Source organism: Solea solea, chromosome 14 (genome assembly GCF_958295425.1).
Source record: "Solea solea chromosome 14, fSolSol10.1, whole genome shotgun sequence".
NCBI classification, from domain to species: domain Eukaryota; kingdom Metazoa; phylum Chordata; class Actinopteri; order Pleuronectiformes; family Soleidae; genus Solea; species Solea solea.
In genome coordinates, this window is record NC_081147.1 from 19,645,784 (window position 1) to 19,673,628 (window position 27,845).

Sequence of the window (27,845 nt, forward strand, 5' to 3'; positions counted from 1 at the left end):
TGTCGTCCAAAATGAGACAAAGAAGTCATAGTATAGCATGTCGTCCAAAAATGGTCAAAAAAGTCATAGTACATAGTATGTCATCCAAAAATGGACAAAAAAGTCATCGTATTGTATGTCGTCTAAAATGAGACAAAAAAGTCATAGGATAGTATGTCGTCCAAAAATGGTCAAAAAAGTCATAGTATAGCATGTCGTCCAAAAATGGAGAAAAAAGTCATAGTATAGTAAGTCGTCCAAAATGAGACAAAAAAGTCATACTTTAGTATGTCGTCCAAAAATCGTCAAAAAGTCATAGTATAGTATGTTGTCCAAAATGAGACAAAAAAGTGATTCTTTAGTATGTCGTCCAAAAATCATCAAAAAAGTCATAGTATAGTATGTCGTCCAAAATGAGACAAAAAAGTCATACTTTAGTATGTCGTACAAAATGAGACAAAATAGTCATAGTATAGCATGTCGTCCAAAATGAGACAAAAAAGTGATTCTTTAGTATGTCGTCCAAAATGAGACAAAAAAGTCATAGTATAGTATGTCGTCCAAAAATGGACAAAAAAGTCAGAGTATAGTATGTCGTCCAAAAATGGTCAAAAAAGTCATAGTATAGCATGTCTTCAAAATGAGACAAAAAAGTCAGAGTATAGTATGTCGTCCAAAAATGGTCAAAAAAGTCATAGTATAGCATGTCTTCAAAATGAGACAAAAAAGTCTTGTATAGTATGTCGTCCAAAAATGGAAAAAAAAAATCATAGTATAGTATGTCATCCAAAAATGGACAAAAAAGTCATAGTATTGTATGTCGTCCAAAATGAGACAAAAAAGTCATAGTATAGCATGTCGTCCAAAAATGGAGAAAAAAGTCATAGTATAGTAAGTCCTCCAAAATGAGACAAAAAAGTCATACTTTAGTATGTCGTCCACAAATCGTCAAAAAAGTCATAGTAATGTATGTCGTCCAAAATGAGACAAAAACGTCATCCAAAAATGGACAAAAAAGTCATAGTATTGTATGTCATCCACAATGCACAAAATGGTCATAGTATTGTATGTCGTCCAAAAATGGTCAAAAAAGTCATAGTACAGAATGTCGTCCAAAATTAGACAACAAAGTCATAGTATAGCATGTTGTCCAAAAATGGACAAAAAAGTCATAGTACAGAATGTCGTCCAAAATTAGACAACAAAGTCATAGTATAGCATGTTGTCCAAAAATGGACAAAAAAGTCATACTTTAGTATGTCATGCAAAATGTGAAAAAAATAAACATGTACTCCATGACTCATGTGCCATTTTTGTGGCTCTTTTCCTTTGAGTATTATAGCATTGCACTTTTATGTGTTTACGTATCAGTGCTTTTTTTTAAAAAACAGTCATATAAATGAAATAAGTCAGTACAACACACTAATAAAAGAGACTTTGTGTTGACACTTTCCCTCTGTGTTAGTCTCCAGGCAGATACAGAGCTTTAGCTGACTGTTTACAAAATGGACCAGAAAGCATCGCGATCAAACGCGGAGACGTAATTCAACTCCAGTATGAAGACAACAGGGGGCGCTGGTGAGGTTGTTTTCTTTCTTTTTTTCTTTAGCTTTTAACACTGTGCCTTTGCCAGACGTGTATAAATGTAAAAAATATTGATGACATTTTTACCCTTTATTTCAGGCTGGTAAAGAATCTGAGTCGACGACTGGAGGGCTTTCTCGGCGCTGCCAGCCTGCAGCTGATCGTCGGAGACAGCAACCGAGGACACTCCTCCAGACTCGGGGGTAAAGAAAAGAAAAGACGTGGGCAAACTGTAATGCTGAGGTATAGTATAACCCTCACTTTAAACCTCTGTGTATTGTCTTGTAGACCCAGGGAACCTGAAGGTGAGAAAGCTCAGCTCCCCGTAGAGAAGAAAGCACAGACTGTGAATCTAATATTTCCCTGTGGATGGACAGAGGAAAGGGATCGACTGAGCCATACCTGTTCCAAACTGATGCACTATCAGCCTCCCCACTCCTCAGTCCCTGCTCTTTTCCAGAACAGTCCAGTCATCAAAAACACAAAGTTGGAAATGTCGCGATTGTTTATTTTCCAAGGTTTCGATGGACAATCACCCGGGCCAGTGTTTGCCGCTTGTGAATGTGAACTGTGGCGTCAGCACAAAGGCGGAGGAACTGTTGAGCCCTTCTGGACCATCAATCATCAATCTTTGGATCCTGATTGGTCGTCCTCCTCTCTGATTAGTGCTCTTGTCCTTCGCTCACTCCATCTGCAACACACATGTAGTCAGGATGTGTTGGTTGCCGCTGCAGGAGTGAGTCACAAAAGACATGTTTCATTCCAGCTTGACCCTGAGCTCATGGCACCGCCGCGCGCGTATGCTCTTTTCTGTCGTAGTGTGCGCTGGACGGACAATCACCGAGGATTCGCCTAAAACACTGACAGCGGAGGCTTTTGTACATCATTTTTAACGGCGAGTGTACCACAGTGTCTCATCTTTTGTGCCGTTGACGTTTTCCATTGAATACTTCACTGTGCTTTTCTTACATTTCACTCCTTATGGCAGTCTAGAAAGTTCAAATGCCAAAATGTGCCATGCCATAATGCCTTTTTTTTATTCCCGCTCTTTTAGATATCTCGCGTGTGTAGTGTTTGCAAACAAAAAAAATCAAATAGTCTCGCTTTAACCTGACCTATGAAATATCCAACAGGCACTTTAATAATGTGGAAGGACAATAGAGGAACCGAAAGCCACCTATTGTCTGTGAATGTATTCTATGCTTTACCTCTTTTACTGTGGATTTCCCCCTGATTCATGCTGTTACTTCCTTTGTTTATGCTTGAATGACATGTTTGGGAGGCAGAGGAGACAACAGTTGACGTGTCAGTGATCATAATGTAAAGACACAGGCAAACATGATGAAGAGTGACGGCAAAGTATTCCTCGGTGCGCGCCGTAAACAAATCTGAAGCGCGAGCCGCGGAGCGTCAAACCCTTGTCGGTCTTCTTGGGATCTTTTTCTCGGAGCCGCGACTGTCAGTCACGGCGTGGAGAAGGGGGCGAGCGAGTCAGATTAAGAGAAAACAAAAGGAGAAAAGGGAGATTAGGCTGTGTTTGCCCCTCTGTTTCCTCCCCATCATTACAGCTCAGTTAATCTTGGTTTCCGCTTTAAAGGAGATCATACAGCCAACATGAAATAAACCCTCTATGTCGAACGCTTAATTAAATATTGATTGCAGACTTATATGAATTTACCACATCAAATTGAGGCCCCAGTCGGAGGGCTGCCTTTGATATGCTGTGTTTGATATGGAAATGAGTGTGGGAAGCAGCAGGGGCTGCTTCGTACAGCACATTTTCTATGTTGTTCATTTATTTATTTTGCTGCCGTGTTGTTCCTTCATATTGTGAAGTATCTGTGCATCCCCGGAATTACATTTTCATTTCCATACATTTACAGGAGCTATGTTTGACTGCACAAGAGCAATGCTCTGCTTCTTTCTTTCTTTCTTTTTTGTCAGTTTTAGCTTATGATGACATTTTTGTTATTTCCTTAAACTTAAATCCAAAATGCTGCAGATTATGCACACATTCTCCAGGTTGGAAAACAAAAAATAAGATGCACTGCTCCAAGCCAAGTGGCATAAATACGTTGCTTAGAGTTTCTTTAATAGGAAAATGCATGGCAACTGAGCAATAGCCTGTCACTGTTCTGAACTGGCTTCTTTTTGTATGGCTTCAATTCTGTACAGTAAAACAAATAAAAACAAATTATTTATTGCTATAATTGTTTTGTTTTTTTAGTCACTGGAATAATTCAAGTAACATGTTACGTTTGGCTGATTCCAAATGTTTTGTTTGTCAGTTTTCTTGAGTTATGTTTTCTTTCTCTGCTGTTTCACCAGCAGATGGGAGTGTTGCACTTAAATAAGACTGGACGTTTCACAAAATCCTTAAGGTTATTTATTTTGGGTTTGTTTGTCCTCAAGTTATTTGGTGGAATTTATTTGTGATTCAGTCAATATACAAATTGCACATTTTGAATTTGAATGTTCCCAATCTGCTCGCCAAACTATGTTAACAATGTACAATTGAAAGCAACATTTTATTGACAAAGATTCACAAAGTAAAAAGTTGAAATTCTTCTATATTCTTTATAACATTTAAATGACCAGGACGGGATCTTCCACGTCGAACGCAAGCATCTGTTTGGTTAGTCCCATGACGTGGTTGATCCAGCGGTAGTACAGCGACACGCGCGTGTACACGCCGTACTTCCCGTCCTTTGCGCATTCTTCGCCCCAGCTGACGATGCCCGTCAGGAACCACGTGTCGTGCACGCTGTTCGCATGAGGCCCTCCGCTGTCTCCCTGACAGGCGTCTTTGTTCTCGCTGTAGTACCCCGCACAGAACATGAACGGGCTGATCCTGGAGCGGCTGCTGTCCTTACACTCCGTCCGATCTACGGCGGGAACCTCCACCTTCTGCAGCGTGTTGGACGTGGCGCCCATGAAGCGCGTCCGGCCCCATCCGCTGACCGTCGCCGGGGAGGCGGCCTTTACGAGGGTCTCAGTGAAGACCGCGGGCCCTATGCAGATGGGCCGCACGGTTGCGGAGAAGGCGAGGGGGGTTTTGAGGTAGAGCAGGGCGATGTCGTGGTTGTACAAGCTCACGCTGGCGTTGTAGCGCGGGTGGGCGTGGTGCCTCAGCACTTCATAGTCCTGCTCCGTGCCCTCGTTGATGTTGACGTTATACTCGCCTACAGGTGGAGACATGACACACAGTAAAACATGCAGCAGGTGTTACATTCATTCATTCATCTTCTACCGCTCAATCCCAGCTGACATAGGGTGACGCGTCCTAGTCTATCACAGGGCCACATAGAGACAAACAACCATTCACATTCACTAATCCAAATCCTAATCCCCAAATCTGTGTGTCTTTTGACTGTAGGAGGAAAGTCATGCACACACAGGAGAACATGCAAAACAAAGGCCCCTGTTTTCCGACCGGGTCACAAACCTGGGTCATACTGCACATGCAAGAGTGCTAGTCATCTTTTTTTTTTCTTTCCAGTTCAAAAACACAAATTTATCTCATCTTTAAATAAATCACAACAGTAAACGTGACTAACGTAAAGACCGCTTCGCACGGAGCAGAGGTGAAATGTGGCTCTTACCCACTCGGACGACAAAAGCCCCTCCTGCCTCTGCCAAGCAGTGGGCCGCAGTAATAATCCAACTCTTGCTGAGAATGGAGCCCCCACAGAATAAATCGCCGCTGGGATGTAATACCAAAGCCACCTGCACAAAAGAGGGAGGACGGAGCTGTGAACAGCAAGTAATTGTAACGCTTCCCTGTCGTTTTCCTCCTGAGAAAGCCTCACACACTCTTATGCTTCTATTTCCATACAATACCTGCCATGGGATCTCTCCTGGAGTTACTGCCTCTCCACCTACAATGCGTTTAAAAGGACGACTCGGTTCCTCGGTGGGGCCCTCGGCCTCCTCAAACACCCACAGTGGCAGTTTCCTCCAGTCGTTATCGTCTTCAGACTCTGTTGTGGTTGGAAGCGAGGCAGTGGAGGTGGCTGGAGCTGAGGGAGAGGATGTGGTGGTGGTGGTGGTGGTGGTGACGTTGCTCAGTGAAGTGTTGTTTGGCAGACTTGTATTCTTACGGCCGAGCAGAGACCTGCTGTATACTTCACTCGCTGCTGTCAGAGCGGTTCGGCCACATGGGAATTCATCTGGTGATGTGAGAAACAATAATTAACAATAATTGATAATTAAGTTTCATAATTATCATGTTCAACCCCCGGTTGACTGAGGACGACACGGTACCTGCTGGTTCGCAGATTCCTTCCTCCATCAACTCGTATCCTGTCGCGCAGGAACATTTAGCTCCAAAGGTTCCCATCGACTCGCAGAAGTGCATGCAGTCGCCATTGTTCACGTCACATCTTTTTGCAACGACTGAGCAGGAAAAAATTGGTATTTAAATAGTATTAATAACGTACCACCTCATTTAAATGTTTGTTTTGTGATTGTTGTGATTCAGGAAAACATGGTGAGAGAGAGAGAGAGAGAGAAAGGTCACTTTGGCTGCTGTAAATGGAACTTCTAAAAATAACAAAGCTATTTTTGGAACCTAAAAGTGACCACAGTGAAGAGCCACACAAGCCACTGATTACATTTGTAAACCAGGGCAAAGAAAAAGGAAAAAGCATCTGGCTGTGTATCCGTCGGGACTGACACACGATCCCATCTCATCTCATATTCTCAACAAACTCATATCGTGTAGCACACGTATCTAATTGTATTTAAATCCAGCCGCAGGGCTCATGACTTACCGATCTCACATTTCCTGCCAGTGAAGCCGTGCAGACACGTGCAGGTGAAGGAGCCAAGATGGTCTTTGCATGAGCCCTGGTTCAGACATGGATTCGGCTTACACTGGTTTCCATCTGAGGATGACCAGACACAAGCCCGTCACAGTCATGTGTCCACGACTTATACAACGTAGTTTACACAGGAGATCATTCTTTCATTAAACACAGTCTTACCTACATATGCAGCCCAGAACTCCATCTAAAACACAGAGTAAAGTCAGTAAAAAAACACAACTTTGCGTATAAAAATAACAAAAAGGAACAACCACGCACCGTCTTTTCGTCGTTCTCAAACGTCTCCCTGGCCTCTTCCAAGTCACAAGATTCCTCCATACACTCGCGCTCCAGGTTCCCCTGCAGCATCTCCTCAAAAATCCCCGTGTTATACCGTCTGTGTCTCCTCAGGACAGTGCCGGCTGCCTGGCCGGAGAGAAACACGGGGCCTGAGGCTGGAGCTGCAGTGACCAAAAAACACATGTTTTCAGAGCGTGTCTTTGTCTCCTTAATCGCAATTATAGCTATATCATGTTCAGAGATATTCTTTCTATATATTCTAGTATCAATAGGTGTAATACGAAGAATCCTCCCACACCTGTTCACAAGTTCACAAGAAAAGATTGCACTACTAAAATAAACCTCGACACACGAGGAATTATTTATAGGCATCAAAAAATACTGGTATCATACCTCCAGAGAGCTCCTCAAAGCCCCAAAGCAGCAAAACCAAAGACAGAAACTCCATTTCAAATTGTACTGATGTCTCGACCGATGCACACTCCAAAGTACAAAAACATGTTTGCACATGGGCACTCAGTCGGTTTTTTGTTTGTTTTTTTCCCCCCGGAACAAACCAAAGATTGTCTGGCAAAACATCCACATCCAAAAAGACGAGTATGTTTATTTGTATATTACTAACAGAACATAACATGAGGACAACGGATGATTCACCATTTAATGCAATCCTGGACTTTCCGAGTCTAAACTGACCCCTGTGTCACATTTAAAGACCTGAACAAATGGTATTACACAGAAATGAATATTACTAATATAATATAAACTTAAAAATCCACATCTTATGTTATCAAAACTGAATGTAGATATGCAAAAAGTACTGGTAGTTTGTGACTGTGGCAGTGGACATTACAAATTGTGGACTTTTTTTTTTTATTATTAACTATAATCTACAGCCTCAATATCTTAAGATAGTTTGAATTGAGCCTCATTATATTTGCGCAAAACCATAAAGTTAAATAAACGTTTTCAACTGAATTAAAAATTGTTTATTTTGTAAAACAATTTCAACAACTTTGATACAGTGTGTAAGCCACAAAAAAGAGCCATTAAATGGAATGCACTTTGGACTTTTAACCACTAGGTGGCAGACATTCACCTCAGACCTTCAACACAACACAGTATAAGACAGTATGAGACCATCTCTGATCACATCGTCTATCCATGATGACCGCAGTGGAAATAATGAGACACACAAACCTAAAATGTAGGTTTAAAAAATGCTCAAGCAACAAACTGTTTTATATGATGGGATCTTTGTGTGTGTGTGTGTGTGTGTGTGTGTGTGTGTGTGACTAAACAATATCATAATAAATAAATGAGTCCTTTATTATTCCTTCTCTGCATTTAACCCATCCTCTACTAGAAACCTTCCAAGAATTAGGAGCAGTGGGCAGCACTACCTTGCTCAGAGGTACTCCAGCCCTTTTTTTTTGATGTGGTGGGGGACTCAAACAGGCAACCTTCCAGTTACAATAGATCTATTTGATAATAATTATATATTAAATAATATATATATATATATATAGTAATACTAATGTAATGTCATCAGTCAGTCATCATCATCTACCGCTTTATCCTCTGCCAGAGGGTCGCGGGGGGTGCTGTGCCAATCTCAGCTACATCGGGCGATAGGCGGGGTACACCCTGGACAGTTCGCCAGTCCATCGCAGGGCCAGACACAGATAGAGACAAACAACCATTCACTCTCACACTCACTCCTATGGTCAATTTAGAGTGTTCAATTTACCTATCCCCACATTGCATGTTTTTGGACTGTGGGAGGAAGCCGGAGAACCCGGAGAGAACCCACGCACACACGGGGAGAACATGCAAACTCCATGCAGAAAGGCCCTTGTTCCAACCGGGGCTCGAACCCGGGTCTTCTCGCTGCAAGGCGAGAGTGCTAACCACTACACCACCGTGTGGCCCTACTAATGTAATGTAATTATTACATTTACATTATTCATCTTTGCACAAAAAGTCGAAGTGATTTTTAAGTGATTCTGTAATTATATGGATTTGGTTGTATTCATTGCATTTGTGTTCGGGTTAGCCTGAAAAATATTATTAATAAGTATAAGTACTGTATATAAGTATATAAGTTCATGTATCATTTGTTTATGTCAGGTTATGCTACATCTGTAGTTAAATATTATGCTATTAAAAAAAAGACGTCACAGGAATTATTTTTATAATTATTATATTTTCAATAAAAACTTCACTTTATTGTCCACCTCTAATCTCCACATACATGATCATATTCAATAGAGTCAATCAATACACAAGATAATTACGTCGTGGCCACTGAACAGCCTGTGCTGATTCAGCACGCGCTGGCCGAAGATTTAACTCGAGTGTCGTTTGGTGGTGGAGCGTAGAAGATGCATCTGAGATCCCCCCACAGGGAGTCCAAAGTCTTCTCAAGTGTTGGCAACTATTGACTGCAGGCATTTATATTTCATTGAGTCGTTTAAAGGCTGAATAATTCATACGCGAGTAATTAATACTGTCTGCTCAATACGAGAGCTCCTCCATCACTTCCAGCCGCGATGGATATCAGAGTTAAACACTTATCCGCACAAATATTGTGATTTGTGACTAAAAAAGATGAAGATGCCACAGAATTGATTACAGTAGGCTCGCTGCACTGCACTCATCCAGTCATTCTTCTAAAAGTAACTCTGTCGCTGAAAAACTGTGGGCTCACGAACAAATCCAGCGACACCTTTTCCACACACAGTCTCTCTGAATGTGGTTTAATTGCCGAGTGGAGGTGCGAGACAGGCTGGGCTTAACTATAGCACAAGAGAAAATAGCAATGGTAATTTCTGCTGTTAACGCGGCGGTGAGGAGTTGAGAATGCTAATGAGTGTCTTATAGACTGACAGCGTGAACTCATGAATGGACAGGAGTAAAAATTGCCTGTGACTGACTATTGATTTACGAAGATCTCCCTGACATCTCCGTCTTCTCTGCCGCCTTTGGCAGCATCACATAGATGGGGAGTCGGTGTCTGCTCCAATTAGATTAGTCGCCACAGTGAAGGATCGAGTCACGGCCTCGAAAATAATAGAAACTCTTGACGCTTGCTTCGTGCTATAGATTCTTACCGTACGGCATCTCCTGGGCTGTGAGGGCGAAGAAGCGGCCCTGACCTCAGTCTTTCACCAGGGACATGGTGTCATTAGCGGAAGGTTTATGTTTTGTTGCAATAAAATCTTCCTCTGTCAGTTTAAATCAGACTGATTGTACAGCTCAAACTTGGGCGGCGTGAAATGGAAAAAGAACTGCATAGACCCTTTCGAGGGCTACGTCAGGAAACACACTCGTACCATTTACTTGTACAACAGTCCAACACATATGATGTCTACTTGGCTGTGAAGATTACGATGAAAAGCCTGGATTTCACAGAAATGTGTGTGACAGTGCACATGTGTATATGTTGTGGTCTTGGACGTAGCTAGCTTGTATTATGCTGCCGGGTTATTGTCAAGCAATACTATCAGCTCTGACAGAGGAAGTGTTTGTGTGTATAGATGGTTGGCACAGGGGTGAGCAGGGGAAAGAAGCCCTTAGAAGTTGAAGTCACTTTTTTTTACAACATCACTTAAGTAAAAGTCTTGAAGTATATAACATTTATTGTACTTTAGTATCAAAAGTATTTTTCTGACAAGTTTTAGGAGCAGTAAAAGTATTTAAAATATGAGGAGTTAGGATTGGTAGCTCAGTGGTAGGGTGAGTTGTCTTTCAACTGGAAGGTTGTGGGTTCCATTCCTGGCTCTGCTAGTGTATATGTGTCCTTAAGCAAGACGCTTAATCCCATATTGAAGTGGGTGAATGGCAAAACTGTAGTGTAAAGCAGTTCATCGAGAACAATCACTGATTGTGTGCATTAATAAATGCATTTTATTACCTAAACTAATACGATAAATATTGTATATTATACTCGAGTTGATGAACATGTGGGCTTCTTCTTCTTCTTCTTCTTCTTACTTATTAAACGATTTCAGTGTCATACAAGGTTTGCAAAAACCGATAAACTACGAAAGTTCCAATTTTCCACAGAGACGCTGAATGTCACAGGCAGAACTCACTGCATCTGCGCCGTCTGTAACCTTAGCAGCTAAACTTTCACCCAGAATGACCCAGCATGATCTATACTCGTCACACTCTCAATGCGTTTTGGCAGCAGCTCTCGGCTGCTCCGACACTTTGCTGTCTGTGGACTGAATAATCCCCGTGGAGTGGATTACGCATCGCTTTTTAAAATGTATCTCCTATCCACACAGTGATTAGAATGAAAAGTGCATAATTAAAAAAAATAATCCTTTGTGACATAAAAACACTTAGTCATCTAGTTTTTGTTGGGTTTCTTATGAACACCATTGTCCCTCTGTGCCAGTTTTGGATAATCAACCCACTGGCAGCCTGGTGAAGAAGAGCTACTGACACAGCACTTTACAAAACCTGAAGGCTGAACGAGCAGCGTTACACACTGGATCCTTCTCGGTTTTATTTGTGTCGAGAGTAAACACAGCATCGTCTCCGGAAGAAGCAAAGGAGGTGATTATTTTACGAGAGATCCTATGGAGACAGAACAATAAAAAGACAGTCTCACTGTGATGTCACCTGCTGGAAAACAGCAGCGTTTTTATTCTCGATAAAACAGAACTAATAAAGGGACGGTGTCACTGTCCACTGACTGTTATACTTTAAAAAAGCAACAACCAGGACTCAACAAGAAACCGAGGCTGCGCGTGAATGTAGACTGGCTCTGTGTGCAAAATAAACCACTAAAGATCATTAATAAGTGTGTTACAGCTTTGTACATAAACCCAAGCGTAAAAGTGACAGGTTTTATTATGGAATTTTGCTGGAGGTTGCCTGGCAACCTCACAGCCGTGGCAAAGCTAGCCAGACTATGAGTTTTCTCCCTGCTTTTGTGCTAACGCTGTGCTTGATTATGGATTAATAACAATAACATCTTATATATGTTTTAATACTCAAAAGAATCCAAACTTGCATTACTAAGTGCCACTCACTGCACAATATAGCGGTAAAAGATAAACACTGAATCACACACACACACACACACACACACACACACACACCCCCGTCTTCTCGGTATAAAGTCATTGACATTAATGTGACATTTGAGAGTGTTTCGCTTCGTTAATTATCAGAGTCGTTTCTTTAATTTGAAAGCCTAATGTTTCGCATCCATTCCCCCCGCATGCCTACACCCTTGCCGAGCCAAACTCCCTGACATTTTCAGAAATTGCCTTGATATTTTCCTGACGACAAAGAGAGGTAGTGTTTGGATTTACAGGCTTAACAACACAAGTCACAGCCCAGACTCTTGGAGGCCTTTCAGCTGTAATCCTGCCAGCAAAGAAACAACATTTCAACAAACAAAACAAAACAAAACAATCGTAGTTACTCTCAGTGTTGCAGTCCCACTCAAGTGTTCACTTCCAGGACTTGTGACTCGACTATAACACGGGTTACACGTACAGTTAAAGCAGATTTGCCTTTTAAAATGTCATATGATGGAGCTTTACATGACAATTCAATATTATTTCTTCCCTTTAAAAGATATACGATGTCCACAATCCCTTTCCTGTGAATGAGGAGAAATAAAAAGTCTTGATATTTATGTAAATCTTTGTTCTAAAATGCAAGAAAATTAAGCCATACAGTGTTTCCTGTCTCGTGTGGATTAAGCTGGGGAACAATTGGCCGTATAAGATGGAGAAGAAGAGGAAGGAGGTGAAAGGAGGGGAGAGGAAAGCAGACAAGCATGGGTTTGAATCCCACTCTGAACAAAGATAGATGTAAGGTAAATGTACTGATGACATTTAGTAATCTTATATACATGGGAAAACAAGTAAAAGTAAAAATATAAATGTAACAGTGAAGCCTATTTATGTATTTTAGTTCTAAATGCAAGAAAATGAAGCCATACAGTATTTCCTGTCTCAGGTATGGATTTCAAACTTATCAAACTAGGTAAAGCTAAGTGGGACAGTGACCCAGTAATGCCTTTTCTAATTAGTCCATGGCTTTAGATCATTTTGCAAATTCATTATTTATGGGTGCCCACATTTGCCTTAAACGTTTGTATTTAAAATGTACGACGTGAGACAAACGACACTGAATCACTAAAAATAATCCAGTGCTGTGGTTCGCAATATATCTCTCCTTGCTCTTGCCAATAGCGACCCAGAAAATAAAGTGCTGTTCTGAGTCCTAAAAAAACCGGAGAGAGCTCAGATCTACTCCTGGCCCTGTGAGCCGTGATGCAGCTGAGCTGACAGGCGCTGGCGGCTCAGGGATGTTCAGCCAGCGTTAATGAAAAGTGGAGCTTCCATCGCTCCTGGTCAGAAAGTGCCTATAAAACTCACTTTTTTTTCTGCTGAATGTCAAAAATTAGTTCCCAAAAAAAAAACCTGCGACGCCAACGAGGTGGAAATCGGTCGAGTGACATTTTTCCATTATAATGAATCAATTTGAACTTTGCATTGCTCGGGTGATAATATAGCGGCTTTCCTGCCACTGGACTGATGGAGTCTTCATCACCTGTGCCGAATATATGTAGATCATCGGTCCCAGAGCAGAAATATACGGACTCTGTGACATTAGAGATATAAAAAAATGCAATCTGGGGAGCAGCCATGTCAATAATGTGGAGGGTTATATGAAGACCTGACAGAAATACGACTGTGCGCCACACCTTTCGACCCTGACCTCTTGCGGTTGTAAAATACCTTGCTGACCCTGTTCTGACCTTTGAGGTCAATGCGCTTCAGCTCCGTGAGGCTCCGAGATAAATGAGCCGGCGCAACAGTCTGATGAGTATTGTTCGACGAAATCCATCACTTTTATGTGCGAGCCTGTAGACGTTAATATGACCACGGGAAAAAAAACACACACACAAACACACAAACTTGGCTTAGGAGGTGGAACAACATGCCAAAAGCTACTCCACTCATACATTAGCTCCGTGAATCTCAGTTATGGCTTACAAGTTACAAGCAGCGCTGTGACTTTTTATAGCCGTTCAGAAAAGGGAAAAGTCCAGACTTAAACCTGAAAAACCTATTTTCAAAATGCAGACTAGAAGCACACCAGACATTCTGACATAATAACCGTGTGGTGCAGCAGAGGTCATGTATGTACAATAATCGACACGCCGGGGCAAATATCGATATTTTAATCAATCAAGCCGAAGAAGAGGGAGTTTACAGTGTTATAAGCTGCGTTAAGAGATGCCCCATCCACATTCAGTACATAGACTCCATGCACTTTGTTCTCTATGTCGTGAGTAAATAGAGAAATCCTGCATTTTTCAATTTCAATTTCTTTTCTTCAGTTCGACCGATATCTTGATGTATCGCTATATGATTGTCTTGATCGTCACAGAACCGATGTATCGTGATAGTGGACCATGTATTGCATAACTGTATCATAAATATAAATGACAGTAAACAGCACACAGTGTATTTGCCAAAACACTCCCACATCGTGTTCCATGTTCTTTCACTCATGGCAACATTTACCAAGTTCAATCAAATCAAAGGTAAAGTATCCAGTGAACCTGAAGAACTCCGCCATGCTCTGATAAGAGTGAATGTCACAAGATGCAATGGTTCAAGGGACAATCTGAGTGTGAAACACTCTTGTTTGATGTGATGCTTGTTTGTGATAAAAATGTAATCCATATTACACCACACACACACACACACACACACACACACACACACACACACACACACACACACACACACACACACACACACTCACACACACACACACACACACACACACACTTCACGACCTCCAGCTTGTATCTGCTGTCATTGTTGTCCCTGTAACAGAACAAGCCTGATTGCCTTATCAGCCACACACAGGGCTGGAATCAAGCTCACAACTGCGAGCAGAGACGGACGTCTAACCCAACTGCACAACACTGGAACATTAATTACACTCCAGCACCTCAATGCCTTTCCATGAAAATGATTTTTGGGACTGATTCCTCTTCCCTGCACTCGTAGTGGCTCCTCCACAAACATCAACCTGGGTGCTTTTCAGGGCAGCTCTTGTCAAGAAGCTCTCTTACTATTGGTACCGTGTTGCAGATGCGATGCGTGACTGTGGTATCCATGCAACTGAAATAGATTTTGATGTGATGATAGTGCTGAATACACACGTCCAGAAAAAGAACTGGACAGCACTCAAAGAGACTGGGATACATCTAAATTGTAAGTTCTGGAAAGTGTCGTTTTTTAAATTTTAATTTTCTATTAGTAGCAGATACTGTACGTGATATACATTAAAGTTTGTTTACGTCACTGGCTTTAAGGCGTGAAAACATCAGCGCGATTTATTTATAAATAAATTATTAAATAACTTAAGTTTATCACCGCATGTTTTTGCAATCCTTGTATGGCCCTGAAAATCATTTAATAAGTTCAATATCTTTTTGTATTGCTTTTTTTTATTTCTTATTTCACTGCTTACTTTTATTTTTTGTTTCTGCTTATTCTATTCCTACTTTGTACTCGTCACTTGTCTCACCCTGGCCTCCTTTTATTGCTGTAACAAGTGAATTAGCCTGGTATAAGGATCAATACAGTCAAATCGGTCAATCGATCAGTCTGTCTGTCCATCAGCTACCATGCACTGTACCAACGTAGCACCATATGGCAGCAAAAGACTCAGCAGAGTGTTATTGTTAGTTCTCACACACATAAAACAAGTCACTGGTGCAATTTTTTTCCAAAGCATCAGCAGTTAAGTTGGGAGGAAATGTGCAAGTATGATTTTGTTCAACTCTGCAGTAACTCTGTCTTCTTTCATTAATGTCCACTTTAGGAAGTGAATATTTTACACTCAAATGGATTTGTGAAGTCAGAGAGTTATTAACTTTTTCTAACTCACATGAACACGGTAAAGGCTGCGGGTATAAAAATCATTGCCCAAGTTGCCTCTCAGGAGAACATTTGAATAAACATTTCATCAAATGTTAATAAAACACTGTGCATGCTGCAGGAAACAACGCCGTATGATCATTTGTTCTAAGAAAGAGGTACTCCTTCATTTGTGGTTTACAAATATTCCCGCTTTAACGGCGAAGCTGCTAAATGTACGCACTAATGTGACATTTACCATGAGAAATGCTTTTTACGCAACAAACAACAGGAATGAAAGCACAGTCGTTTGCAGAGCCGGCCTCACGTGTGTGGACTATGTTGTGCATTCATAGGCGAGAGTGATTTAAACGTTTAAGGACATCACAGGTGTGAGTATCAGAGTCAAGAGTTCTGTTTGTGCGGCAACGACCAGGTGTTAGGACTTTGCTTCAAACAGGCGAGAAGTGAATGTAGCGCTGCAGTGTGACACTCTGTGGGAAAGGTCAAAGAAGGCCACAGGCTGTGGACACAACCCACTGACATTTACACTGTGTCAAACCATCGCTCTTTATACATAGGCACATGGACTTGACCAGAAACTGCATTCTGAGGTTTGATGATTATTTCACTCCACAATAACTTCACTCAATTACCTAAAACAACACTAACTTTTGCTGTGCGACCATTAGCAATACACTAAAAACAAAAAGGAAGACAAAGGTTTGGGACACGTTTGAAGAGATAGTGAGTTTACTAAAGATAAATGCAGTTTAACTTAACCCATCCTTGAAAAGACACCTATTTATCTTTAGATACATTTATAGTTTATTGTTTTTGTTCTTATTATCTGTATTTTTACATTTGCTCTTAGTTAAATCTTATCTAGTGATAAGTGAGTCGTCTGTGCACTGTTGGTTGACCTGCTTGATTTAAAAATGACTGTATAAACATTTATATATACAATATATATATATTTTTTTACTTCTATTAATTATTATACGTATAATGTTATAATGTATGCATCTGCCTCGCATAGGGCTGCACTTACGTTCCATGACATGTGGACGAAACACTATAAAACTACTGTTTCTGTGTTAAGTTAAGATTTTTGGATCAATTTTGGGTTAGGGTTCATGTTTGAAATGTTTTATGATTAAGAAAAAAGAAAAAATGCCAACAAACGGACAACTGACCTATCAAATAACAGTCATTAATCCATAAAAGGTACAAGGATTAAATGGCACCTGTATCATTTGTAAATGTAACCTGCACATGTTATGAAGACATCCGGTCATACGTCCTCCCTCCTTCCACAGTTGTAACCTCCTTGACCTCACAGGTTCTGAGCAGTCAGTGATTATTGATTCACAGTCTTCTGATCCGGGGGCCAAGATAAATATCCACTGTCAAAAATAACGACCCTGCAACCTGTCAATGCCAGAGCGGTCAGTTCTCATGGTTTAAGGAAAAAAGGAGGAGAAAAAAAAGAAACAAGAAGAAAAAGGCACATGGACTCAGATTTTGCCGTCTCCGTGACGGAATTGGGGAAATAAGCACAGCTGAAGATCTAACAGGTGTAGTTCTATATTCAGTGACCTACTGTACTTGCCAAGAGGTAAAAGAAACAAGTGAATTCAGAGAGAATGGTCTTTTAAAGTAGGGATGAATGGAACACCTCGCTGAAACAGGGCTAAAGAGACCACACTGAGCCTTAAATGTCTCAGCAAGGTCTGAGCGTGTGAAGAAAGTTTGAAAGGGGTCCAGTTTCTTCTAAAAATAGTAACCATATAGATCTTGTAACCCTCAACCCACAGATCTTTTTCCTCTGCTGCCACTGAGGGATCACTTCCTCCTGCGAGACCGAGAGATGTGACATAAAGTCTGCAGAGATTGAGACTGAGAGGCGGACGAGGACTCGTGAACTGAAGGCTGATCCAAAAAAAAAAAAACAACAACACACTTGTCACTAATATAATAACTTAAAAAGAGTGGATTCAAGCTCGAGAAAAGCCATTTGGAGTTTTGACTGTCGACGTGGCTTCGTCAGCATTTTGGAACTGGATGGTTTCATGCGAGAGCAAAGGAGGAATGAAGTTTTAAAGGTAAGGACGTTAAGCCTTGAATTCACACACATCTGAATAGGAAGAGAGAAAAAAACAAATCAAAAACAGCTGTTAGTCCATGTGAGCTGTATCACTAATAAATATGTCATAAATGATGGGCAGCGTTTTCTCACAGTGAGCTCTCATGACGGAGACATTTATTTTTGCTTCTTAATGCTCTTGCTATTCTGCAGACTGTCATTTCATCCACTTTGAACATTGCATGGTTATTATTGTTGTTGTTTTATTTAAAGAAAGGCAGCCATCATTAATGACTGTATATTTATTTCATGCATGGACAAGAAAATAAGGCATAATGAAAACTGATCTTTACATTCTACAAATGGACGTGCATTTGTTTGTCTGTTACTTTAATGAAAAATACTTCATATTGAGTATTTAATTATTTTATTTAATTTCAAGTCACCACGTCATGATAATTGGTGAGTGAGTGAGTTTGTTCTTGTAATTTGGGTCAATTTACCCTTTAAATTGTAGACTAATGACAAAACAAAGAGTGTATGTGCTGTACACAGTCATTTGAATAAATGAGAATCAAAATAGAGGAAGAAGAAAAAGAAGAAGAGGAGGAGGAGGAGGAGGAGGGGAAGGGAATGATTATTTTTTTGACCAGGGCAAAAACAAGTTTCATATCATATGCAAACTAAATATTAAGAACTATAATCTACGGTAGTTGATGCATCTGTTGCATTCAATGTGTTGCAAAACAAACAAACACATGAATAAATAAATAAATAAATAAATAAATAAATATCGAACACAGCAGCTCAGACTATATGTCACGAGGAAAATGCGCAAACTGCGTGTGATGGGGGGGGGGGGGGGGGGGATAGGGGGCGCGTCATTGCGAAAACAAGTGAATGAGAGCAACAAAGAGGATGACGATGATGATGATGATGAGGAGGAGCAGCAGCAGCAGAGGCACGGACAGTTAACGCTCATGCGTTTATGGATGAAGTCACAGAACAAATGCGCACGTCGTGAATGTGCGCGGTGTCGCGGGGATCTCTCTCTCTCGCTCTCTCTCTCCTGTTGATTGTGGCTGCTGAGCGTGTGGAGGAGCACACACACACACACACACACAGACACACACACACACAGACTCAGCTCGTCAGTGGAGAGAGCGTCAAACTAGAAGAGAAGCTGGTCTCAGGCAGGATTCGCGCTGGATGTCATTTCTCCCGGGTTTCGCTTGTAGAAAAGGACGCGTCAGTGTTTTCACTTGTATCTTTTTCTCACTGTTGACTAAAGACCTCAGTGGAATAATCATAATAACAACAACAATAATAATAATAATATAGTCTTTTATTCTTTAAATCCTGGGCTTTTTTCCGCAGCTTTTTTTTGCGTCTCTCCTTTGTCACAGCAGAGCAGGTCGTGATTTATTTATTTTTTTGTATGTAACATCACGGGATTCATGGTGGGAGCGTTTCCTTCCATCAATGTGCATTGATGTAGCAGAAAACGTGGAGGAGATAAGGTGGGTGAAAACACGGAGTGGGCTGACGTACACAGACACAGGCTGGTGTTCTCTTTGTGTGTGTGTGTGTGCGTGTGTTTGGAGAGCATCAGTAGTTGATGTTTTCATTGATATTCATAAACACCAGCCTTCTCATGCTCCATTGTCCTCGCCACACAGTCGAGCCATCGCTTCCACGCCACACGTTGCAGTTGTGTTATGAAAGGAACAAAAGAAAGATCTATAACCCCAATGCATATTTCTCTCCCCACACGCAGAACCCTTATCTCAGCACCTGGAACCATTGATAAGGATTTCATTGAGGACGTTCAGCAATTAAAGGGATTTCGATTCTCATCCAAATCGGGATTTACACATCCAAACTGGGATCTATGAGTGGAAAAGTGGCGAAGCCTAAAGAAGACAAGGATGCTTCCAAGGGTAAGATGAGAACCTTTGTCTCAATGCCTCAGGCTGCTTTAACCCCCCCCCCCCCCCCCCCAGAATAACAGGTTTTAACGCGGCCGTGCGAACCATTCATTCCCTGCATGGTGCTCAATTGAACTCACCCTCTGAGCTCTGTCTGAAAACAACAGCCGCCAGTGGATGGTGAGACATTCCCGGCACGGTGCATGTGGACACTGCTGTTTGAAATCGAAGCACTCGCTACTGTAGGCCTTTATGCTGCACGTTGCTTTGGTTTTAGATCACACGCTTTCCTCACGTTGGCTTTGCAGACCTGTAGCTATGTAATGGCACAGATTACGCACAAAATGAAAGCCTGGATATCGTAAGATTATTAGGCTGCGGTGATTTTAACGTGTCGCTGGCATCATGGTGAAAATGTCTCTTTGTGTTTCTCGCTCTCATCTCAGCACACTGTGCGACTCTCACGCGCGGAGCCTCTGTGGGCAAGGAGCGTGAGCTTAATGTGACCTTACGGCGTAGAAATCGGGCCCTTTGCCTCTCGGTGAAAAAGGGGGAAGTAAACGGCCGAGCCATTGCCATGGAGACAGAGCGGAGGCAGGGTTGCCAGAGAAACCTGGCGGGCGGCACTATAGTAAATGTATGGCCACTCCATCACCAGCGGTGTGCACGACACTTTACGCACCGGCACACACATGACTGCACCTTTGTCTTTGTGCTCGGGTTTAGAGGAACCAAAAAATAATATATATATATATAAATAAAGCACGTGGTGGCTGATACATATATAAACCTCGTTCTTTTGTCTTTGTCCTTTATGGGACTCACGACTCTCTGTTGCCCAGAGATGTGTTTTATGGCCATTGTGTACAAACACGACTCCCCCGCTCGTAATATAATAACAACGTGGCTGCCTGCCCACTGCAGCCGTCCCGTTTTATTCACAATACAGCTGCATCTCTCCGTGTTGTCGGGTTACAGTTCTGTTTAAAGGTTCTCGCGACAGATCGATACATCTAATTGGGTTATTTTGGCCGTGATGACGTGGCCTATTGATGTCAGGAACTATAAGTGGCACTCACACTAATAATGGCACTGTATTAAAGAACTGACGGATATATGTATAGATGACATTTCATGTCATGCCATTTTAACCCTTAGGTTACTATTATGAATAGATAGAAGTACATTTGGGAGCTTTAAAAGCAGCAGTGTTACAATGACCAAAACCTATGTACTGTAATGATGATGTTGCACAGAGAATCGACAAGTTTGTTAAAGTCTACCTGTCCTGGGACTGAATCCTTTCTCTCCGTGTCACCCAATCTTTTTCTACATCCAGTACCTATATATATAAATAAATAAATAAATACACATATCAGAAAAAAGAAGAAACCAACAATTTCCAGTGTACCCGGGAAGCTAAAACAACACACTGCAGACTATGAATAGAGGCACCGGCGCGGCATTTTCTTTACAATAGATGCTTTGAAGGATTGATTTGTAGATTAACCTCCACGCCAACTTTCCCTCTAATCTCCCGGTGGAAATCAATGGCATGTGTGAATGCATGACTCATTTAAGCTCTCAGGCAGCAGCAGCAGCAGCAGCATCTCCAAAACTCTCGAATACTCCAAAAAAACATCTTCACCTTAACAAAGAACACACAGCAAAGCTCATTCAAGGTTTGTAGTTGTAGCTGAAAGCCAAAAACAAACCAAACATCCAAACAAACAAACAAAGAACGATCTATCACTCACACTAGATTTAAGTCAGTAAAAAAACAACAACACAAACATTTGTCATGGAGAGAACAACCTTGTCTGGGAGCTCTGTGGTGTTTGAGCCAAAATGTTATAAACACCAATTGAGTGGCAAACGTAAAGCAACGCACCCACAATGCAGTTCGGCGGCGTCTCCATTGAAGGTGAATGAGAAGCACTTCAGGCGACAACTCCAGCACATATGTGTGGATCCAGCGGAAGAGTTTCACGTGGCGATAGCCGCCCTCCCTCGGAGACGTGAATGGCACAAGTGCAGAGAATTGCCAGGGAAATGTGAGGACGGACTAAAGCTGCCAACGCTGGCAACAACCACCTGTCACACAAATTATTTCAGGGAAACAGTCCATTAAATACAGAGGCTGCTGCCATCGCGCAGCTTTTATTTCCTCGGTTGGCCTATGCAGACGCCGAGGACTGCCCTGCTTTTGATTCTCCCCACTTTCCTTTCATCTACCACTCTGAAAACACTGAGAGTCAAAGCTTTTGAGTCGACATAATCCATAACTGCAGTTAATCTTGGAAATTAAATTACAGGATTTCACTAAAAAAAGAAAAAAGCAAAGACAAAAAAAGTTGACAGAGAGAAGCAGAAACAAATTGGAAGGACGGTAAAAGAACTCATCTTTCCACTTATATATATTATATTGAATATATAGGTTCTCAAAGTGTAGATCAATGACACAATCCACGACAGGGTGTTTTGAGACAGACGTCAGTTTATAGAAAATCCATCTTTCTTCCTGCAGCAGAGTATGTAAAAAGCAGAAGGGAGAGAGACAGCCATGGTGGCGTTTAAGGAGGAGGTGTGTATTAGAGCGTCAGTATCAACACTCGTGAATCACGTTGTGTTAGTTTCTTCCTGTCCTTGTGAACCTGAGATGTGTCAAAGTGTGACCCGCACACACACACACACACACACACACACCCACAGGTTCAAGCAAAGCAGCTATCCTTTTAAGGACCGTTCATCTGGACAGCCTGAACAGAGCATTATCCCTGACCTTAACCATGACCTTAGGTTCATGCCTAACCGTAACCGTGTCGTATCCAACAATTCCAATCTTAGCCCAAGACTAAACCAGTTCCATAGAAGTGATGTTCGGCCTCATTCGGGCCAGGCTTTGGGTCTCCATGAGGACTACAGGTGCCGACCAGGTCAAGGTCACAGCTAGATTAACGTAATCATTTATGTATTCATTTACATTTTCATTTTTAAGAAAGCCGTTTAGTTTTAATAACCATGCCTCAGTCTCGCGGAGCACAATCTGCACCTCCATCACTTCTATCACTCTCCTCAGGCTTCATCTTCATTGCCGGGCCTTAAATTGCAGGTCCAATCCAAAAGTCGCGCATATTTACAGGGCGATTAAGTCGGCGCGCGAATCCGCGCAGCCACAGAATCGATAGCTATCCCTATGAGGAGATGGAAGCCGCTTCATTGATCACAATGCAGGCAGCGCTGTCCTCTCCGACGCCGACACCTGCTCTAATCTCATCTGCAAAACCACAAGCTGTCTACGGAGGCATGAAGAACTCTCCATTTAATGGCTGGCTCGCCGAGGAGCCTCTTCAAAAGGAGGGATCTCAAAGACTACACGGTTAAGCCGCGTTTGTCTCCTCTCAGTGAGAGTTCGGCTGATAAGCATGTGCTCCAGGCCTTGTTTTGATGTGACCAGCTGTCAACGTGCACATGTTGTGCATGCATTGGTCACGGCAGAGTGTCAGGTTTCGCACGCATTCACGCGGGTGTGTGCAAGTTCGGCTGCATAAGAAGGACCTTTTCATTTGAGTCCAAATAAAACCATCGTGCACCCAGCAGTTGCAGGATTTTCTGAATCCTTTTCTTTTCTCTAAGATTCCTATCCACATATTAGTTCAGACATTTTTCTTAAGGGAATGTACGACCTGAGCTGACTTTTTCAGACCTGAAGTAACCTGTACCGATCGTGACTTTACTTAGAATGACTTAAGAATTATTTTGGCTACAATATTTCCACACATTTTTGGCACATGCAAACACTGGGGGTTTTTTGAGGACATGCACGAATCTGGAATGTCAGGGTGCTGGAGTCATTTGGGTGAGATGTTTTCCTGGTACTGACGCAGATCAGGCCGCACTGCCCGGAGGAAACTGGCTAGCCTCGCATCAGAGATCTGCCACTCTCCATCGCTGACTCAGACACTGATTGCTGTTTGTTAATGTTAGAGACTGTCTCTGTGTCCGTTCCTCTGTCACATTGGGCTTCTGACATGGGGTGTCCTGGAATTGACTTCTCCTTTCACTGCTTTCTCTGGGATCTTGTACCGTTTGTTTCTCTGAGAAGAAAGTTGTGTTCTTTTAAGTATGCCAGCCACACAGTGTTGGAGGTGGGCTGTGCCAAAGTGTTTAAGTGGGTTATTATTAATCGATTAGTGGTGAATTACATCTGCGACGTCTCCGGGAAAACACATTTTTCATCCCGTTCATTTCTTTCAACTTAGAAGGGGAATCACGTTCACTCTTACATCATCACTGTCACAAATGCTCTGCCCCTCAAATCTCTAAATACCTGGATGTTCTGGTGCATTAGTCAGTTTGCGGCTGTTAATCCACAGAGCTGTGTGTCTTCTGAGGTGAAAAGCTTTGCGTGCTGTCCCCGCGGTTATAACTCGTCTGTCTGCTGTTGTCTGAAAGGCCACAGGACGAGTGTTTTTTTAAAATCGTCTTCTTCGTTTCTCTGTAATTCTCTCAGTCATCTCTTACGTCTTCTTCCCCTTCATGTGATAAGACTTCTCTAGACATTGGTTTGGCCATTTTATTTGGCCTATAGTTACTTGAAAGAACCAAGAGAGCTCAGTAAGAGGTTACTGAACTCAAACATAACCTCAAACAGGCCAAATGTTTGTGTATTTGTGACGTAGTGGCTGTGGGGGACAAGTTGGATAGAGGTTAACAACTTTAAAGACTGAAATGGACAATATTGGCTCCACATAAACATGTAGCACCACTTATTGTGGCCTGTTTCACACAAAGTTGTCTCTAGAAAGTTTATCTTCACGTGAATGATGTTGATTCACGTGGTCTGATTAACAAACTACAAGAACAGGAATCTATCAAACTGAACCGACATTGAATTGATTCAGGAAAATCAGTAGACATATACCCAGTGGTCTCACACACGTCTGATGCACTGGCGGCGGACACAGCTAATGTTAATTATTTCATTTCTACTCAAAAATCCTTTCATCCGAATGATGGCACAGATCATCAGACTCCTGAATAAACAGGTGTGGGATTATCTTCTACGACCTGTGGATCCTGAGTGCTGTAATTTTACTTTCGGAAATGCTCTCCATGCTACAGTTAATCCCATCTGAAGATAATCCACCATAATTGTAATTGTGTGTCAAACTGCCCTAATAAGAATGAATGTGGTTTCTCCAAAGAGCAGGAACAATGAACTAGAGAGTGAATGGGATGGCTTTTTTTTTCCTTTTTGTTCAGTGCACATTTAAATCTATGTCATATGAAACATTAGAGATCCGCTTTATATAATCTATGGAACATTTTCTATATATGTAAATGCCTATAGAAGCCAAGTCGAGGTTAGCAGTATTCCTGTCGATCCACAAGGCCGTGGAGGACAGAGACGACATCTGCATAAAAACAATTCTTAATTATGTCTTTATCTGGTTTTTGTTCTACTGCTGCTCTGAAGACGGCATACTTTCATGGCTTTTTATAGTTTCTTTTTTTATATATATTCATCATACAGTATGCAGGAGTTGACAAATGGCAAACAGAAACCATCCCGCACACCTCTGCCAGGTATGTGACATTCCAGCTCCAGTGCTAATAAGCTCCGTGCAGATCAAATGGTTTTAGCCCATCTGAGATGATGGAACGAGCTCATCTGCTCAACAGAGCATGTGGCAGCGCTGACTCATTTGTCTGTAAGCCTTCACACAACCCCGCGCTCACATTCACATTCACACTGGGTACAGTGGGCCTCAGCAGTTCTGCTGGAGCGAAATACCTCTGACGTCTTTCTTCATTTGTGTTGCACGTGTGCTTCTAAATGTGTCCTTGAGGGACGGACACACACAAAAAAAAAGCCATTTGAATATTCAACCGGATTATTCGCCTAATATTTAAATATTCTAAATAACTTCAGTGCGTGAGAGCTCGTGAGGCGAATGCAGAGTTTACAGCAAAGGGGAGGCAGCTAACGAGATGCATTCAAGGACCCTGGTAAATTACTTTATCTATGGCATGTTGAGCTTAGATGATTAGCTTCAAGGCGCGTTCAAAAGACGTCTTACATTTCTTCACATCTGTAAACAAACATGCAGTTCACTAACTAGATGTTTTAATAATTACAAAGCGTCACATTAACTGATTGAGTTCATGTCCATCCCTACTTAGCTTCAGACTGCAAAAGTATCATTGGACAATGATGTTCACTCTTAGTGCTTTTTCACACCCCAGTTTTCAATGAATAACTGAATAAATGGACACACAACAAATCACGTATGACACAGTGGAGAGCTATTGTAGGTTTTGAGGACGGCACTAGGGGGTCACAGAAGCAATTACCGTATCCCAAGGTTGCTGCTGAAGCTATGGCTTGCTGCAGTTAGCCATGTCAACTTGAACCTGAACCTTGAGGTATTGAAGCCGCTTCAAGTAAGAACTATTGTGGGTTAATGATGGAGGAGATGAGGGTTTTCTGGTCAGAGTGACACTGATGGAATATTTCTACGCAAAGTCAAGGCCTCAAAATCATGTGATGTTCAAAGGTTTTATGGCCTGCAGGATTCTATGTTTTAAATCGTGCCCAGGATTAATAGTTGCTGTGGACAAACTAATTAAAGTGGGTGAAAATGATGAAGGGGATTAAAGGGAGGTAAGAATGGGAGGCGGTGTGGTCATAAACGAGAGCTACAGGCTGGAATGGTACATGTATCAAGCTATTTTTGGGAGAGCAAACATCAGTGAGGAAAGCACTGATCTATGTCCTGAGATGAGTCGATGGACTAGTAGACTGAGGAAGATAAAGGCAGAATTTTATGTGACTGGCAAAAGCAGTGTAAAGCCTGATCCATCACTTGTTTGCTCTCTTAAATGCACAAAAAAACAAAAACAGACTGCCCTTCTCTAAAACCCTCGATGCACAACACAACACAAATATTATCATACAGTAGAGCTCCGGAAATCCCGTGACTCAGTCCCTTTGCACCCTTTGCAACAGGCAGCCTAAGATGCAGACCATATGAACAGGAGTGGTGCTGGATTCAACCCGTCAGAGTTCACTGCACACTTTAGGGTCAACTGATATACCGGCCTGCGTTTTACACGGTCGGAAGCAGGCAGAGAGGACATTATTCCAGACCTGCAGTATCCCGACTTCTCGATTGACCTCCATTCATCTTAATCCAGAGAGTCACTGAAAGTTTACAAGAGCCTGGAGCAAAACAAATGGACGCAACTCCATTATTTACCGAGAGCTAACCACAACATCCGTAGCTTGTGTTTGTTCCCATTGCAACCTGCTTCTTCTGCTCACTTCATAGTGCGCTATGAAGCGCTTCATAGCAGCAATTCACCACAAACCAATCAAATTAGGGTTTTTTTCCCCAGTAATATACGCTCTGTTTTATTGCTAGATTTGCCTGTCTTGTTTATCTGAATTGTTTGGAGGATACAAATAAAAGAACCTGAAAACCTAACTTGAAATTGTCAAGAGGAGAAAGAAAAGCACAACTAGTTTAGGGAAGGGATTCCTCATCGATGTAAACCTCTTAACGGACTTATTTGTGGTGACCCACTGAGCATTGCAACTGTTGTTAGCATTGTCAAACCTTTCTAAATAAACTTGCCGTGTGTACGTTTTAATGCTAGCTGGCTTCCTGTCGAGAATAACTGTTGGTAAAAGATAAAATCCAATCACATGATGAATGCAATGTCATCATAGTAACACTATGGTAAACAGGTGTTGATATCATATAGCTTAGCCATGCACTAACTTTTGCAATCATCCACAGATTATTTAAATGTACCTTTATCTACCAATTATGTAGAATAAGTTAAGTCTTGATAATGAAGAAATGGCAGCATTACAACATTTAAAAAGTTTGCATAGCCTGATTGAGGTATGTAAAGGTTTTTATAACCGTTGCCAGCAGCACTGGAAAGGAATTGTGCCTGTAACTGGAAAATCGCTAGTTCAATCCCGCTGGGGTGCCCCTGAGCAAGCCATACAATACTGCTCCTGCGCCCGGCTTGTGTGTGTTCACTACTGGCGTGTAATAAGGACGGGTTAAATGCAGAGGACAAAGTCACTATCACTAATTGGTGTGTGTGTGTGTGTGTGTGTGTGCAAAAACGACTCATTCTGACTGGAAAGCAGTTTCGGTGAACACTTTGCAATGTCCCTAACTACCCATGAAATGTTGTCGCTCATGCATATGTAAGTGACATTAGTGTAACAGAT

At 41.9% G+C, this 27,845-nt stretch overlaps 3 protein-coding genes across 12 annotated transcripts in view; 2 read left to right on the forward strand and 1 right to left on the reverse strand.

The window, feature by feature from the left end:
* The window catches only part of mcf2a (MCF.2 cell line derived transforming sequence a), a 38,823-nt gene extending 35,056 nt beyond the window's left edge, over positions 1–3,767 (forward strand). For 4 of the 6 annotated variants that reach the window (XM_058649238.1, XM_058649239.1, XM_058649243.1 and 1 more), the window contains 3 exons: positions 1,445–1,557; positions 1,663–1,766; positions 1,852–3,767. In XM_058649238.1, coding sequence (XP_058505221.1) covers positions 1,445–1,557; positions 1,663–1,766; positions 1,852–1,892 — 258 coding nt within the window. In that variant the 3' untranslated portion in view covers positions 1,893–3,767. Of the gene's footprint in view, positions 1–1,444; positions 1,563–1,662; positions 1,767–1,851 lie in introns of those variants that run through there. The other 2 variants (XM_058649241.1, XR_009242078.1) reach the window with 2 other exon arrangements.
* A 166-nt stretch (positions 3,768–3,933) lies between these two features.
* Positions 3,934–27,845, reverse strand: part of f9a (coagulation factor IXa) — a 103,108-nt gene continuing 79,196 nt past the window's right edge. The window contains exons 1-8 of one of the 2 annotated variants that reach the window (XM_058649245.1): positions 7,062–7,168; positions 6,648–6,829; positions 6,549–6,573; positions 6,336–6,449; positions 5,827–5,958; positions 5,404–5,732; positions 5,166–5,289; positions 3,934–4,745 (exon numbers count right to left, since the gene is read on the reverse strand). In XM_058649245.1, the coding sequence (XP_058505228.1) occupies positions 4,150–4,745; positions 5,166–5,289; positions 5,404–5,732; positions 5,827–5,958; positions 6,336–6,449; positions 6,549–6,573; positions 6,648–6,829; positions 7,062–7,116 (1,557 nt within the window). In that variant the 5' untranslated portion in view covers positions 7,117–7,168 and the 3' untranslated portion in view covers positions 3,934–4,149. Of the gene's footprint in view, positions 4,746–5,165; positions 5,290–5,403; positions 5,733–5,826; positions 5,959–6,335; positions 6,450–6,548; positions 6,574–6,647; positions 6,830–7,061; positions 7,169–27,845 lie in introns of those variants that run through there. The other variant, XM_058649246.1, reaches the window with a different exon arrangement.
* The window catches only part of fgf13a (fibroblast growth factor 13a), a 75,172-nt gene continuing 64,753 nt past the window's right edge, over positions 17,427–27,845 (forward strand). For 2 of the 4 annotated variants that reach the window (XM_058649247.1, XM_058649251.1), the window contains exons 1-2: positions 18,655–19,183; positions 19,441–19,603. In XM_058649247.1, the coding sequence (XP_058505230.1) occupies positions 19,555–19,603 (49 nt within the window). In that variant the 5' untranslated portion in view covers positions 18,655–19,183; positions 19,441–19,554. Of the gene's footprint in view, positions 17,683–18,654; positions 19,184–19,440; positions 19,604–27,845 lie in introns of those variants that run through there. The other 2 variants (XM_058649248.1, XM_058649249.1) reach the window with 2 other exon arrangements.